Source organism: Petaurus breviceps, unplaced genomic scaffold (genome assembly GCF_028583685.1).
Source record: "Petaurus breviceps papuanus isolate PSGF00001 unplaced genomic scaffold, PetGlider_PUasm1.0 91133, whole genome shotgun sequence".
In the NCBI taxonomy this organism is placed as follows: domain Eukaryota; kingdom Metazoa; phylum Chordata; class Mammalia; order Diprotodontia; family Petauridae; genus Petaurus; species Petaurus breviceps.
In genome coordinates this window covers 7,491,508-7,509,204 of record NW_027187419.1, presented here as the reverse complement: position 1 = coordinate 7,509,204, position 17,697 = coordinate 7,491,508, and the positions used below count along the sequence as shown (strand labels likewise).

The 17,697-nt window shown below is 39.8% G+C and overlaps 2 protein-coding genes across 10 annotated transcripts in view; one reads left to right on the top strand and one right to left on the bottom strand.

Annotated features, from left to right (window-relative positions):
- LOC138155257 (interleukin-18-like) overlaps positions 1 to 17,697 on the bottom strand; it is a 376,645-nt gene that overhangs the window by 128,801 nt on the left and 230,147 nt on the right. The gene's annotated exons all lie outside the window — the stretch shown is intronic.
- The window catches only part of BCO2 (beta-carotene oxygenase 2), a 97,050-nt gene that overhangs the window by 68,917 nt on the left and 10,436 nt on the right, over positions 1 to 17,697 (top strand). For all 8 annotated transcript variants that reach the window (XM_069080376.1, XM_069080375.1, XM_069080374.1 and 5 more), the window contains 4 exons: positions 944 to 1,046; positions 8,327 to 8,455; positions 10,017 to 10,177; positions 13,821 to 13,988. In XM_069080376.1, coding sequence (XP_068936477.1) covers positions 944 to 1,046; positions 8,327 to 8,455; positions 10,017 to 10,177; positions 13,821 to 13,988 — 561 coding nt within the window. The remainder of the gene's footprint in view (positions 1 to 943; positions 1,047 to 8,326; positions 8,456 to 10,016; positions 10,178 to 13,820; positions 13,989 to 17,697) is intronic.

The following is a 17,697-nucleotide window of genomic DNA, read 5'->3' as shown; positions in this document are numbered from 1 at the left end:
TGATGGAAAAAATGAAAATAGTGTAAATTCAACTTAGAAGTGTATCCTTCTTCACCCCAAGAGCTGGTTGTTATACACTTACCAGCACACCCCTACCTGGAAAGGTGCTTTTAGACAATTCAGTCTACATCATGTTCAGACGTATTTCAGGACCTCCACATATGGCTCCAAGTATGTGGTATCTTGGTTCAATAGAGAGTCAGGTCAGTCCTAATGTTGGTTAGTTGGTTAGTGCTTGAGCTCTAATTATGGCGTTGGATTTTGAATTCTGCACCATTAGAGAAGTCTTAAACATATATGAGGTTTTTTTTGTCCTTAGTTTTCACTTTTTCAGTGGCAAAAATAATCTTGACCCATCTCTTATGTATCCATCTACAACTTGGTCTGGGTCTCTGATTTTACTGGTATAAAGGACTTGATACTCTCTCTTTACCAGTACAGAGAGTCAGCTTCTTCAGCTTATATTTTTAGAGATTTGCATGAGGCATTGAGAGGTTGAAGGATTTGCCCAGAATCACTTAGCCAAGGATGTATGTGTCAGAGACAAGACACAAACTGAAGTCTTCCTAATGCTAAATCCATCTTTCTATTCACTCCCTCATTCAGATGTGTATGTGTGTGTATATATATGTAGATAGGTATATATGCATATATGTGTATACACATACATATATATATACACACACATGGTATTTCAGTAGTTTCAAACTGAACTAAAATTTTTGGGACACACCCTGTTTGTGCCATGCAAGTGTGTACACACATGCTTACACATGCATGCACACACGCTTACACATGCGCGCGCACGCACACACACACACACACCCTTCTGTTTGCAAGACTCTACATAAAGGCTTTTCTAAAGACCTTTTTTCTTTGCTAGTTTTCAGCAAATCTTTTGTCAAAATATTAAAAACAAATCTCTGATCTTTTAAATTTGCAGGTAGATTGGAGTAAGTTTATTGCAGTGAATGGAGCAACTGCACATCCCCATTATGACCCTGATGGGACTACTTACAACATGGGGAACTCTTATGGGCCACGTGGTAAGTGGGAGTTGGAGTCTTTTCGGAGATGACTTGGGTTAACCGGCTCCCCAGGCTTCCTTCCCTCTTCTGGTTGGCATGTTTGCGAATCACTGCATGTTCAGGAAAGGAGACCATCGTTTTCAATTGTTCACCCCCCATGGAGGAGATTCTGAAAAGACTCTCCAGAGTCCCAACCCTTTACTTAAAGGATGTCACTTCTCAGCAGGGAGGTGTTCCTGAGAAACCAGCCTGTGGTCCCTTTGCACATTCCTTACCATCAACATAAACATTCTCTTCTTCCCTTTCCTCCCCACTTGCTCCCTTCTTGAGAGGGTCGTTTGCTTGTGGTTCAGTTTTTTGCCCCTTTTCCTTCAGCCCTGATGACCCACATGCATGGAGGAGAGCTTTCAGGACTAGGCATGGATGTTTAGGTGGAAATTAAGTTTGAAATGACCTGCAACTATAAATTATAAAGAAAGCTATGATAAAAGCAACATCCTGTGGTTATTTGGCTAACCACTTTCTTATTCATGCACACATTTTTCTCTTACAACCACATATTTACCCACTCTCTCAGGAAATTACTCAGTATTTACTAAGCAGTAGCTATTTGCTGAACCCTCTATTGGTATCTTTACTGCCCACCTTCTGCCAGTCATCCATCTACTTGCTTATTCTCTTTTTCACTAGCTAAGCCTAAGGCATGCAGGACTTGGTTCCAGAAGAATGTGGTTTGAAGTCCATCTCAGACATTGACCAGCTATGTGTCCCTGGGCTTGTCATCTGATTTTTCTGAGCCTTAGTTTTCTCAGCTGTAAAATGGAAAAATAATAGCATCTTCCTCACAGGGTTATTGTGAGGATCAAATGAGATAATATGTGTGCCAAAAGGTTTAGTGTAGTTTTAAACTATTTAAGTTTCAAGCTTCACTAAAAGTTTTGGCACACTGTATATATTTGTGTCCCTCACTGATGGTAGCTAGGTGGATATGCAGTGAATAGGGTACTGGGTCTGGAGTCAGGAAAAGTCATCTTTGTGAGTTCAAATCTTGTCTCAGATACTTACTACCTGTATGACCCTGGGCAAGTCACTTAACCCTGTTTGCCTCAGTTTCCTTATCTGTAAAATGATCTGGAGAAGGAAATGGCAAGCCACTCCAATATCTCTGCTGAGAAGATCACAAATGAGGTCATGAAGAGTCAGGTATGACTGAAAGATGACTGAACAACAACCCTCAACAATGGATGCATTTATATCTTTTCTGTGCATAGGTGTTCAATAATCATTTATTAAGTTCTTACAATGAGTGCTAGGGATACAAAAATAAAATTATAATCCCATTACTCAAGGAGAGAGATATATAGCCTTGTGGTCTGTATTTTGTGTGTCTGCAGGTCAGGTGTGTGTGTTTGAGTGTGTGTGTGTGTGATATGCAGTGTTGTATGTGTATCATATATCTATGATGGATATTTTCTGTCTACAAATCAGTACAAATCTGCATGTTAGTTCATGTCTGTGGGGTGGGTTGTGAGTGTAAGTGTATACATAACTTGTTAGAGGAGAGTAAATGTGAGACTCAATGTTTGCAGTATGATTTTGTATAGTATCCCTTAGTGGGTTTCAAAATGAGATCTGAATGGCGTCTTAAACCCTTTTCCTGTCTCTAAACCCCAGCTATATTTAAGTTTTCTGGTATTATCCTCATATAAGCCCTGAAATGAGAGGATCTTTTTGTCATTTATTGTTTCTGGAAGTAGTGTTTTACTTAGACAAATATTATCCTCTATTTTCCCTTGGGCAAGTAATGTAGATTCTCACTTTCCTCATCTTGTAAAATAGGGGTGACAAATCCTATACTTCATAGGTTTCTTGTGGGAATCAAATGAAATAATGTATGTAATGATTTTCTAACCTTAAGGTGCTATACAAGTATTAGCTATCACTGTTGTTCTCAACTTTGGGTTATCTTCAGATTTAATAAGTATTCCATCTATGACTGGCACGTAATAAATAAATGTTTGTCAACTGACTATACTTTCATTTAAATCACTGATAAAAATATTGATAGAATAGGACTAGAGCTAGAGTTCATCTATGAGCGATGGCCCACTAAACTGTTTGTGCTTATTGTAACCAACATTCTTCAAATCCTATAAATTAATCTGTTTCGAATACATCTGATTGTATTCTTTAGTCCACATTTATTCAGCCGCATCTTGTGGCAGAGGATATTGTGAGAAACTGTCAAATGCCCTGCTGAAACCTAGAACATTTCTCAGATCTACTCGTTTGTAACTCTGTCAAAAAAGAAAATCAGGTTAGTTTGGTACAGCTAGCCCTTAATAAAACTATGCTGGCTTTCAGTGACTCTGTCTTCCTTTCTAAGAAAGGAAATGTCCCTTAATAATCATTTCTAGAATTTTGCCAGGCCCATTGACATAGTTTAAAAATGCCCATCTTATTTCCTTTTTAGAAAATCCATTATTTTACCCATTTCTAGGGTTGAAATTGACCATTTGCCACAATTCTTTTTTTTGAGGGGTAAGGAAGGCAAGACTATTAGGGTTAAGTGACTTACCCAAGGTCACACAGCGTAAGCCTGTCAAGTGTCTGAGACTGGACTTGAACTCAGGTCTTCCTGACTCCAGGGCCAGCGCTCTATTCACTGTGCCACCTAGCTGCCCCATGATTCTTCAAAGACAACTAACTCAGCAATACCATTTGTAAATTCTTTCAGTAGCTTGAGATGTAGTTTGTTTGGGCTCTGTGACAGCAGAAACTCTTTTCTCCCTATCTGCTTATCTTAGATTTTGATTCCCTATTTAACATTTTCTTCTTTTCTTTCCTTACTAGCTTGAAAATCATCCTTCTTGGTAGAGAAAATAGAAATTGAATTTTCCCTTTTCAAGTTAACAAATTATTTTTTATAGTACCTACTATAAATTATTAAACACCTACATAGTGTCAGGAACTGTGCTAAATTCTGAGGACATTAATAGTGGCACAAAACAAGCCTTTTCCTCAGGGAGCTCTAATCTAATCTAATCTCTCTAGGAGACTTGTCTACTTTCACCTCTCCACTAGTGACAAGCACTGGCAATCTTTGTTCCCACAGTATCTAGTACAATGTCTTGCAGATAGTAGGCACTTAATAAGAGTGTGTTGCTTTGCTTATTGATTTGAACTGAATGGAGCTGACATCACAGGCTAGATTTTTTGCTCCTTTGAGTCTTGCTACATATATTTTAACTTACTGACAGTGTTTGCATTAAGACTGGTCTACTTATGTGACTTTAGTTACTATATGTTTTGACAGTGAAGAAGCTGTGTGCCTCCTCTCTGATCACCCTTCTTTGCTTTTGTTCTTGGCATGTAGGTGGTACCATGGACAGAGTCCTAGACTTGGGGTCAGGAATATCTAAGTTTGAATTCTAACTTAGACACTAGTTGTATGACCCTGGGCAAGTCACTCTGCCTGCCTCAGTTTCCTCATCTGTAAAATGAAGATAATGATGGCACCTTCTTCCTATGGCTGTTGTGGGGATCAGATGAGACACCACAAAGAAAGTCTTTGCAAGCCTTAAAGTGCTGTATAAATGCTAGCAATTATTCTCTGCTGTGAACTCTCCTAAGGGCTTACTTAATCCCTTGCCAGCTATTCTGTCCTACTGTTTGCTGGCCAAACTTTGCCAAGCCTGGGAACTGCTGTAGGCTTGCATCAGGATCCTTTGGATCTCCCCCTCCCTGCCCCCATCGTGCTGAGTTCTGTGTCTTGTGTATTTCATATTGCTGTGAATATGTCTGAACTCTCTCCTCCCAATATCTCTTCCCCCAGATCTGGTTATGTAAATCCTGTGCATACTTAGGAATGTTTTTTCTTTTTAAAGAGCTTATTTTAGGGATATGGCTTGTGTTCAAATCACGAGACAGGCAGAGTGGCAAAGGGCTAGAGTTAGGAATGTAGGAAGTTAGAGTCAGGAAGACCTGGGTTTGAATCCCACTTCTGGCATTTACTACCTGAGCTATCATGGACAAATCATTTAAACTCCTAGAGCCTCAGTTTCCTCATTAGCAGAGGAGAATGCCTTTAATACCTACCTCATATTTATAGTGCTTTGTCAACTCTAAAGTGTTTTGTTTTTGTTTGTTTGTATTTCTTTGCATCCTTAGCACTTAGCACAAGTCCCTGGCATATAGTAAGCACTTAATAAATGCTGGTTGACTGACTAAAGTTCTATGTAAATATCAGTTATTATTCAATGGCCGTTCCCTCTTCATTCTTTCTAATCTCTCCCCAACATTTGATACTGTTGACCACCCTCTTCTTTTGGATACTGGCTCCTCTGGGTTTTTATGACACTATTTTCACTTGGCTCTCCCTTTGCTTATTTGACCTCTCTTCAGTGAATATTTAATTATTAACTCCCTGTAGATGAGGATTCCTGATCTTTGTATCACAGTTCTCCCTCATAACCTCCAATCTTGCCTCATCAATTGCCCCTGGACATTTTGAATTGGAAGGTATCTGAAACTCAGTGTGCCCAAAATGGAGCTTTCCTCTAAGACCTACCCTTCTTTCTCACTTCCCGCTTTCTGTCATCCTTCCTGTCCTGTGGATTCACAACCCAGTTCGACTGTTTGCTCTCATCCCCTTCCCTCCATATTGAGTCAGTTGCCAAGCTTTTTCCTTACTTCACATCTCCCACACCCATCCCCTTCTCTCCACCCAACCACCACTCAGACACTCATTGCTTCTTTTGTGGACTATTTTTTTTTTGGGCTTTTTGGAGGGGGGAGGGCAGGGCCGCTGGGGTTAAGTGACTTGCCCAAGGTCACATGGCTAGTGAGTGTTAAGTGTTTGAGGCCAGATTTGAAGTCAGGTCCTCCTGACTCCAGGGCTGGTGCTCTAATCACTGTGCCACCTAGCTGTCCCTTGTATGGACTATTGTAATAGGCTCCTAATTAGTTTCCCTGCCTCTGGACTCTCCTCTCTCTAATTCATCCTGTACTCAGTCCTCCTGTCAAGCTTCTGTGTAAGTCGTTTTTATGGCTCCCTGTTGCTTCCAGGATAAATTACAAATTTCTCTCCCTGGCACTTAAAGTCTTTTTACAATCTGGTTTCAACCTATTTTTCTCAGTCACATTTATATTCCTCTCCTTCTTGAATTCTACATCTCAGCCATATTGGCCCATTCATCATTTGCTACACATGCTATTCCAAGTCCTTCTCCAGGGATTGTCCCATTTTTGTCCTTGTACCCTCACTGCTTAGCATATGCAGTGCCTGTCACTTGTTTTTTTCATAAACTTAGCCTATTGGACATCTCAAACAGGATGTCTCATAAACATCTTGAGTTCAACCTTGTCCCAAACTGAACTACTGAACTCATTTTTCCTCCCAAATCCTCCCTTCTTCCTAACTTTTCTATGACTGTTGAGGGAGCTACAACCCTTCTAGTCACCTGGGTTTGCAACCTCTGTATAAAATTTGACTTCTTACTCTTTTTCTTAACCTCACACTTCCCTCATATCTAGTCTGTTGTCAAATCCTGTGAATTTTAGCTTTTTAACATCTTCTAGATATATGCCTTTCTCTCCTCTGGGGCTGCCACCACTCTGGCAAAGACCTTCATCATCTCACTCCTGGACCACTCAAACAGCTTGCTATCTGGTCTCCCTATTTCAAGGCTTTTCTCACTTCAATCTATCCTTTGCTCAGCTGTCAATTTGTGATTTTCCTAAAGAGAAAATCTCACCATGTCACTCCCTTATTCAGTAAATCTCTAAGATCAAAGACAAAATCCTCCGTCATTCTAAACCCTTCAAACATGGCTCTCTCCTGCCTTTCCAGTCAGTATTCTTATGCTTTGTTCCCTTTTCTTCCTTCTCTTTCTTTGCCCAACCCCCCCCCCCCCCCAGATCAGAGATCCAGTGACACTGGCCTCCTTACTAAGTTCCTCAGACAATCCACTCTATTAGAACAATTTGCACAATAACAGCAATATTGTAAAGATAATTTATATAAATATATATTAGATAAAGAAAAGTTATATAATAATATTTAGTAACTCTGATCATCACAATGACCAACTATAATTCCAAAGGACTCATGATGAAAACTACTGCCCACTTCCTAATAGAAAACCAGTGGATTCAGAGAGCTGACTGAAGCACTTTTTTTTTCTCTCTATTTCTTTTATTTGCTTTCCCCCCAGTACATGCCTAATGTGGAAATTTGTTTTGCATGACTTTATATTTGTAATAGGTTTTGTATTTCTTGATTTCTTAATGGGTGGGAGAGGGATAGGGGAAAGGAGATAATTTGGAATTGAAAATAAAATAAAATTGAATTTAAAAAAATAAGGCACTCCATCAAGTGATTCCATGCATTTTCACTGGCTCATCTCCCATGTTTGGTATTCTGTCACTTTTCATCTCTGTCTCTCGGCCTCCCTGGCTTCCTTCAAGTCTCAGTTAAAATTCCATATTTTGCAAGAAGGCTTTCCTGATATTTCTATTTTTTTTGCTTAATTTAAATTTTTTCATATATATATATATATACACATATACATACATGCATATATATATACACATACACATATATAAAATTTCCCCCCAAGTACAAGTTAAAACATTCTGATCCTTTAATGCTAGAGTTTTTCTTCCATTGATTACTTCCAATTTATCCTGTATACAGCGTGTTTGTACATGATAGTTTGCATGTTGTCTCTGCCATTAGACTGTGAATTTCTTTAGAGCAGGGACTGTTTTCATTTTTACCTTTCTTTGTATCCCAGGCATTTAGCACAGTGCCTGGCACATATTAAGTACCTGAGAAATGCATATTGACTGACTGAATTGACATAGTGTGTGCTCAGTAAATGCCCATTGAATTGGAATGTATTGAATATTCGGCTCTTATTTTCATGTTCAGACAGCTGCTGCTCTCAAGGAAGAGAGATGAAAAATGTTCCAATGAGTTAACACAGTTCTTTCTCAACCTGCTTTCGATGCTCTAATGCCAAGAAAACAATTTTAGAATGTAAAATTAGTGCTTGTGTTTATTATACAGCATTATAAAAGAATTTGGAGTTACAGTTAACAGTCTGATTGCTTTTCTTGTGAATGTGTTTTATCTTCCATTTCCAAACCTACTGTATGAAATCTTCTCTTCATGAAACATGAATGTTTCAATTATTGCATTCCCACTGTAACTCCTTGCCCAGGATCCAAGGGAACGTTGAAGCTTTTGGTCTGGCATGAGCATTACTCTTTAGATGGCCCTTCTCATTTTCCAGGTTCCTGCTATAATGTTATCCAGATTCCTCCTCAGAAAGCAGACCTCGAGGAGACAATCCACGGAGCTCGAGTGATATGTTCCATTCCTTTTGGCCAAAAGATGAAACCTTCTTATTACCACAGCTTTGGTGAGTTCAAAGAAAAACAAATCAATAATAAGCAAATCGACCTTACTGGTCCTCATTTGTCATCGTAGCATAGGTTGCTTGGTTAGCAATAGTTGATTGGAACAGAGGGCTAACTAGGCCCAGTTCCTAGGTTGTATTCCACCATTAGTGTTTCAGACAGGCCTCCCTGTGGCCTTTTGCCTTCTGTGCTCTACTCATAAAGCAGATCAGTTCAAGTTATCACTATGATGGGGGGAAAAAACCATAACTCCAAGCATATAACTGCTTAGTAATAGATTAGTCAGTCAACAGGCATTTCATAGACACTTAGGTGCCAGAAACTGTGCTAAGTGATGAGAATACAAGCCTCAAGATCATCCTTGTTCTCAAGGAAATTATATTCTTTTTGTTTGTTTGTTTTTGCTTTTTGGAGAGGGGAATGCAGAGCAATTGGGGTTAAGTGACTTGCCCAAGGTCACATAGCTAGTAAGTGTTAAGTGTCTGAGGCCAGATTTGAACTCAGGTCCTCCTGACTTCAGGGCAATGCTCTATTCACTGTGCCACCTAGCTTCCCCAAGGAAATTATATTCTGATGGGAGAAGATAGCAGAGAAGAAAGTAGAAAAAAGTGGGGAAGTGGAAGACAGAATGGGGTAAGGGAAGGAAGGGGGAGCGTGATAGAGAAAATATGAAATGCAGACTGGAGAGGAATGAAACATGGCTGACCTGGGTGTCCTCCTTAAATATACAATCTGGGAAGATCTATTAAGTTGGAAGGAGAAAGGCTGCAGAGACTGAAGATACTTCCAATGTATGAATTCCAGGGCCAGAGTAACCTTTCAGGATGAAAATGTTTCTGAGACATGCTAGAGAGAGGAGAGCCCAGAGGGCAGCCTGGAGAGGAGTGTGACATTATCTTGGTATATGATTAAGGTGCCCTTAATTGTACCTTACTAATTTGAAAGCATGATAGGAAGGAGTTATTTAAATCTTTAGGAAACACCCTCTGTAGATTTATTCAGGATCACTACAGAAATATGTCTTCTCCTGCATTTTAAACCATATTGTCCAAAATGCTCCTGCTTTGCTGACCCCCTGAAAGAAGGAAGAGGTCTGAAGAGTAAAGATGTTTTTTTCCTGTGAATTCCTGTGCATGTAGGACCACAAGTGAAGCCAATTCTGTTGTTCTGGCTCAGCATAAGATTTCCAAACCGTGTGTGAAACCTGTTTTTTAAAATATAGTATATCTGGATCAAGAGATGAGGAAGTAGAAGATGGATGTCAGTATTTCCTGGCATTTCCCTTCATCTTGTAGGGATTGGAAATGCTATGCACAGTAGTCTTTGTTGAGGTTGATGATCTGCTGAGACATGGTTTTGTGTCACCCAAGCTGTTTATTTCCCTCTGCTTTGCCAAACTCTAAGGTCCTCCAACAGAATTTAAGCTCTCTGAGGTGAGGGACAGTTTCACTTTTGCCTTTGACTCTCCTGGTGCCTAGTATAGTACCTGGCTTGCAATGGGTATCTATTAAGTTCATTGAGTGAAAAATCAATAAGCCAAAATTGTTCTTCTGGACCTTTCAGGAATGACAAAAAACTATGTCATCTTCATTGAGCAGCCCCTAAAGATGAACCTGTGGAAAATTATCACTTCTAAAGTTCGGGGGAAGGCCTTTTTGGATGGAATCAGTTGGGAACCCCAGTATAATACACGGTTTCATGTGGTGGATAAGCATACAGGAAAAGTAGGTATTTTGAGTATGTATGCCAGCAGTGCTTTGCACACTGTAGGAGCTTAATAAATGTTTGTTGTTTTAGAAAAATTGTTCAGAGATGAATTTGCACAAAGGCCAGTTTCCATATTGTTAATTTCTCATCAGAGATGAGGAGCCCTCTATTGGTATCAAGAAATTCCTTCATCGTTGTCAAGAAACTCAGGGTTTACTCCCATCACATTGGTTGGAATTCCTGGGGTGGATTTTTGGGAGGACATAGGATCATAGGTATGGAGTTGGAAAGGACCACAGAGGTCATCCAGTGCAACCTCCTCATTTAAAAGATGAGAAAACTGAAACCCAAAGAGGTTAAGTGACTTGCTTGCCCAAGGTTACGGATCAAAAATATTTGAGGCAGCATTTGAACCCAGATCTTCCTGGGTTCTCTAGAGTCATACAGGAGACAATGAATCAGTTGTAATATTTTGGATGAAATTCCCACAGTGATAATATCATGTGGTATTAGAGAAAGCTAGGTGGCACAGTGGAGAGAGTCCTGGTCCTGGAATCAAGGAGACCTGAATTCAATCCCAGTCCCAACCCCTTCCTAGCTATATGACTTCCAGCTGCCTCAGTTTCCTCAACTGTAAAATGGGGATAATAATGGCACCGGCTTGATGGGAAGGTTGTGAGGATCAAATGAGATAATATTTGTAAGGCACTTAACACAATGCCTGGCACATAGTAGGTGCTTAATAAATACTTATCAGACATATACTTGACCACTGGGACCATTTCTTACTCTCTAATCTTATCTTCCTTGAAACCATGGATATTATCCTTCTCCATGGTCTGGATTAGCTATTTGCATTTAATACAGCAGGTTCTGCGTATTAGAATCACTTTAGGAAATGATTATATTAACCAGCTGAATCAATTAAAAGGACATCTGTGAGCATTATCCTAGCAGTGCCTCTTCCACATGGCAGTTATTGCTGATGTAGGGTTTGCATGTATAGTAGTCTCATGACTTCCTTCGTTTCTCCACCGTTTAATTATAAGCTCTCCTAACTTCCTGCTATGGTTACAACAATGCTTACAAAGTCGGGAGTTTCAACCTCCTGTTTCGCAGTGCTGGCTGATGAGCAGGTCAATATTCCAGGATTTTGTCCCAGAGGACCATAAAAAATGATAGGTTTCTTGGAACCCCTTGAATAATAGGAATTAGGGGTTTTTTTGGTTTTGTTTTATGAGCATAGTCCTGCATTGTAAATAGACCCAGAGATTTCTCAAACAGAGAACCTGTAGGGTGGGGGATGGTTATGAGGATAGAGGTAATTTGGGCTCAAATACCTCTAAGAGACTGACAGACCAGGAAGTTATAGTAGCTCATATAACTTCTGTGGGATGGTTCCACCTGCTCTTATCCTAGCATCAAAAAGGCAACTTGATGCCCCAAACTAAAAACTGATTTTAAGAGGTTATTTTCTTTAACATGTGGAATAATGGACAGGGAACTGGCACTGGAGACAGGAAGACCTGGGTTCAAATCCTGCTTCTGATACTGGCTGTATGACCTTGGGCAAGGCACTTGACATCTCAGGGCTCTAGACCAGAGATGTCAAATACACAGCCAGCAACAAGAACTAGGTTAAAATGTAATTGGAAAATATTTAACAAAACAAATAAAAATACAATAGAACATAGATAATATTACATTTTAAAACTAAGTCAGTTTGCTGCCCACAAGGATCCTTATGTACTCATGAATGGCTCCCTTTCTATTTGAGTTTGACATCACCAGTCTAGATAACTCTAAGACTTATCAGTTGCAGAGAAGATGGTTTCTTCACCTAGAAGTTCCCAGTATCAGTGAAACTATAGTCCCTGTCCCTATGTAATAATATATAGGGGGTTAGATAATCTCATTTAGGCTCAAATAAAATGAATTCTGTTAATCAGTGATTCTTTAATGCAAATTCAATCAAATATTTATTGGGGGGACTGGTATCACTTTTTTCAGTCTGAAAGCAGTTTAAACCATGGAATTCAACCATGGTACAGTGGAAACAGTCAAAAGACTTGGGTTGGAATTTCTGGTCTGCCACTTACTGGCTGTGGAAATTTGTGGAAATCATTTATTTTCTCAATCTTCGTTTTCTGATTTGTAAAATGGAGATAATTTGAGTTACTGTGAGGAGCAAATTGGATAATATATATGGAGTGTTTTGAAAGTCTTTAAACAGATAAATGCCCTTCCTCCATTTATGTATATGTTTCTGCTTTGCTTTTCTTTCTAGATGGAATACCTTGAAATTGATTTAGTAAAAAACCCTTTTTGGGATACCTTCCCAAAATTGTTGGTTTAAAGGTTGAGATTACCAGGGCACTGGCTACTATCTCTGGGGTTCAAGTCTATGGTTCTTTATTCTTAAAATTAAAGTTCATGTGTCCTTATCAGGGAGGTTAACTTTAATAGTCAGCTAGTAGACAGAATTAGTTTAAAGCAAAGGCATATACTAAGATGGCATAATATGAACCATAGTTATGAAACATTTCCCCCTCTTCCCATTAACCTGGAACATACTTTCCCACCAATACAGAAAATGTCAATGGGAAGGGTGAATACAGACCTAGAATACATACATATCTAGGGAACAAATGGCCAAAACAACACACATATCTCTGGGATTCCAGAGCTCTGATGCTTTTATTCTTCTTGTGTCCTCATGCTATTTCTTCCTGGGTTCAGCATCTCTGTTGGGTGAGTCTATCGTCTGGGCTCTTTGGGTATGCTCTTCAAAGTTCAACTCTCAACTGCTAGGTCTGAGTCTTAATTGAATCCATAGTCAGCTCTCTTCTCTGCTGCCAGAGGTCTTGCTTCTTTGGAGCTGCTTCCTTCCTGAAATGCTGCTCCTCTCTCTATCCATGTCTCCACAGAAGGTGTGCATTTCTCTGTTCCTTGTTTTATGTATCCCACCTGTGCCTGAAACTGCCTGGAACTGTTCTACTGTCTTAATATATAGTCTTTTACCTGTGCAACGGACAGGTCCCCTTCTAATTTTATCACACTTTGAAAAGGGATAAATGGGTGTTAATACATTTTCACACCTATAAATACCTTATTACCTCTTATTTGCTTCTTGCTTTCTCCAATTTTATCAACTAGGGGGTGGTGGAATGATGAAGACAACATTTACTGGATCCTCTTATTTCATGTCTTCTGATGGCACTGCTGACATTTCCACAGTTTGCCAAGGACTGACCCTGCCTTTCATGGGTTTATAACTTGTCCTAATTTACTACATGCATGTTAAAAATGTTCTATAGCTAGTCATCTGGGTCATTGATGAGAATAATGAATACGCAATCCTGAGCTATTTCTTGCAGGACCTGGCTGTGTTTGTGTGGGCTACACTGACCCAACAATGTCACTTTTCTGACTCTTTGTGGTGGTTTTCTAACCCTATTTCTTTCATGTCTTGGTGAAAATGTGATACAGAGTCAGGGTACAGTCCAAGGATCCAAGACCAATGTCAGGATATGCTACCCCTAAGTTTGCAAGATCAACAGAAGCCTAATTTTTGATTCGCCTATATTTAAGCTACATGAACCATAGTGTCATAGAGAAGAAGAAATAAAAACCCTCCCTTTTTGTTTTCTTTCTCTGTAGGTCCTTCCAGGGGTATTTTACAGTAAGCCTTTTATTAGTTTTCATCAAATCAATGCCTTTGAGGACCAGGATTGTGTTGTAGTGGATCTGTGTTGTCATGATGATGGTAGAATCCTGAGTGCTTACCAGTTACAGAATCTACGGAAAGCAGGAGAAGGGCTGGACCAGGTAAACTTTTATTGTTATATATGTAAGGAAAGAGAGCGCTGCATGTAAGAAAGGAGATCAAGTATGGTGGGGATAGTGTCCTTGTGTGTAGCCTGAAGGGAGGCAGGATAGATATCTCTAAACTCTTCTTCCTCCACTTTCTTCAAGGAAAACTTTAATTACTGCCAGGAGGGAAGGCAGGGGGTTGTGAGTGGAGGCCACCACTCTGCTCTCCTTAGAGAGTGGCGGTACCAGGCTAGAAGTATATCTATCTCCTCCCCTAAAGATTGTTCATCTAGGAGATATGATCAGGTCTGAGTTAATTTTTGATCACTCTGTCCCTTTTTGGAGAGAAATGTCATACCCTTCAAGAGCGGCAGAGTATGGTAAGGAGAATGTCCCATACCAACGGACTTTGGGAAAGAGGCTATATTTCAGTGGCATTAAACCTGATTCCTTTCTTGAGAATTACAGACCTATAAGGATCTGAAGTAATTTTATAGCACTGAAGTTAGAATTACTTCTTTTGTTTAAGATTTCTATTCCAACTGCTCCCCCAAATAAATTTGAGGGACCTTATAAAATCAAGGAGTGATATGGAATGGTGGCTAGAATACTGACCTTGGGGTCAGGAAGGCCTGGGTTCACACTCCACTTGTGACATTTACTGGATGACTCTGGGTGGGTCACTTAACATGTCCAAGTTTCAGGCTACTCCATAGGACTTATTTAATAATTTGCAGATAGTTTTTGGTCTGCAATAGTGGAGGGACCTCACCTACTGGATTGAAATTACAGATCCTTCTCATGTCTGTCCATTGATAAAATCAAACACAACACAAAATAGGATGACTAAAAATAAAAACCAAATCAAATTAATTAAAAGGATCAGAGAATTAAATATTACTAGACACATGAGATGAATTGATTACTGCACTGAGCACTGAATATAGCCATGTGTTTCCTGGCAGCCAAAGGATAAAAAAGAAACAGGTTAGGTTGGATAATTCTTATTGTACAACAAATGAAAACATACAGGTTTATGTTTCATTACTTCTAGGACTTGTTGGTAATTCATCCACTGATACAGATCATGACCCCTCTTGATTTTGTAAATAGGGTTTATTTTTGGCTTCGGGATTTTACTGTGACCCCCGAAATTCACGGTCTACTGATTAACCTTCTGGAGATGTGCCTCTCTAAACTTAACTAGACCAGTCCTTGTTTGATAGGTATGTAGAACATTGCCAATGCTGCTCTTAAATTCTTTCCAGCTTGGTAGGGCATGTAGACCATATAATCTGGTGGTATATAACCTATGGCAACCCAGGTTCTCTTCAATGATACAGGCATCAGTATTGGTCTTTTTTCCTGGTATTTAAAGAGGAATTTGTACTCCTTAATTCAGTAATCTCAAAAGAGCTTTCAAAGTATAGAACTGCAGAATCTTGGTGTTGTTAGGGATCTCCAGGTAAAGAGGAAAAAAATGAGACCCAAAGATAAATGATTTGCCCAAGATCGCGCAGGAAACTCATGGAAGAACTGGGACTAGCAGCTGGGTCTCCTGGCTCTAAATCCAGGCCTCTCTAGTGTAGCACAGTGATTCTTCACTGTAACACCCTGCCCCACCAGTGTACTTTGCCGCCTGAATTGTTGGGTTTACACTTGTAAGATATATGTGTATGGGTTGTCTAAATTTATAGATGTAGCTCATAGGTGGCATGGACAGATAATGATCTGAGGTTGGCCAACCTTTGTTCTCAGGAGAAAAACCACACCTGCATCCCCAGCTTACTAGCTGGGCAATATCTCCTTTACTCTCTAAGGGGGATGTTAGACTAGAAACATCTATCTTCTACTCCTCAAATGTCTCTGTTCTAGGGGTACAATAGGTTCAGAAGGAAAGCAGCCTCTCTGACTGTTCTTTGCCTAACCTTACCATCTTTGCTCCTCCACATCAAATGCTATTTACACACACACAAAATCACAAACTATGAATAGCAATTAAATCCATTTATCCAGGCAAAATAGCCAGTTGAAATCTGAGTTATACAGTTTTGAAAATACCAGAGAATAGTCAAGAGTAAATGAGTCCTTCACCTGGGATTAAGATAAGATTTCAGCTTAAACCAGGAGAGAGAAAATTATCTCGCCCAGGGGAAGTTCTTTCTCAGCATTCTCTAGAATTGCAAGTCCTGGATGTTAAAGAACATGATGGGGCCAGTTGCCATACAAGTCTGCAGCTTGGGGCAGGTTGCACGGTTGCAGGGAGAAGGTGTGATTCCAATCTATCATTCAAATTCTTTCTCTTTTGATCACCTCCCAGGAGGTCTGACCTTGCGTGTTCTTGAAAAGACTCAAAGCAACCAAAATAAGTCCCTTATGGTAGGCACAGAGGGATGTGCTTGAAATTGTCCCAACCAATCAGGAATCATACCTCCCACTGCTGTCTATGATGGTATTCCAGTCTTGATTGGAAGCCTGATTACACAATAAATCCAAGGTGGATTTTTCTGATAAGTTTTGACATGTTAATGTTGTGTATTGTTGATTAAAGAGTGATCCATATGCTTTAAAATAGGAATTCTTAACCTTTTGTTTTTGTTGTTGTTGTTGGTCAGGGACCCTTTTGCCAGTCTGATGTGGCCTACAAACCCCTTCTCAGAATGTTTGTTGCCTACATTCATAGTTAAAAGAAATGCTAAATTTCAGTGAAAGCTTAGTGAAAATAAAGATGTAATATTTTCCCCATTTAATTTCATGGGCTCCCTGAAAATCTATCCTTGAGGATCTGCAGGCCAGGTTAAGAACCTACTGCTTTGTCTTTTTAAAAAAAAATTTTTTTGGAAGGGGAAGGCAGGGCAGTTAGGGTTAAGTGACTTGCCCAAGGTCACACATCTAGTAAGTGTTAAGTGTCTGAGGCTGGATTTGAACTCAGGTCCTCCTGATTCCAGGGCCAGCACTCTATTCACTGCACCACCTACCTACCCCAGAACCTGCTGCTTTAGAGAATCCAGAGGTGACATTTCATGGCAAAATTTGAGGAGCCTTGTATTCTTAACCAGACAGTGTGCCAATCTACTTCTCCTTGGAAGGACACTCATAGGAGGGTGATTTTCCTCAAAAGGGGGCTCTGTTCCTGTACTTAGACAAGTTCTTGGTTGAACTCCTATAGTTCTGTACCATAGAACATGAAGTACATTTTTCGGGGCAGGTGTGGGCTGTCTGATTGGCAATAGAAAGACCTTGGATTGGCCCCAGTAGGCCATCCGAGTAGAACTGTACCCTGACTGGTCTGCCAGGTTGAGTTAGCTGTCAATGCCTTCTCATGGAGTTGAATGAACTGACTTGTCAGATAGGATTATCGAGTATTGTCCTTTTAAATGTTGGAGGATGTCTGTCAAAGAGAATGATTTTCATTTCGTTATAGTTGATGAGAAGCTACTCCTTCTAACAACAATTAGCCACCAGACTCAGCTGCTTCTTAAAAGTCTGCTCCTAATTAGAGATAATAAAGCTTTGTAATCAGCATTGAGACAGATGCTTGTTTTCCCATTTGTTGTGGCTAAAGGACATGTATCCAATTTATCAAATGACTGTCCCAGTTATTTAAATATAGATTGTAACAAGGTGTGGGCTGGGTCAGAACCCTGTGATATGGCATTTTGGATTAGCAGATCATTTATCTTTAAATTGTTCCACCCTGTCCTGATTTTATCAGTAGTTTTAT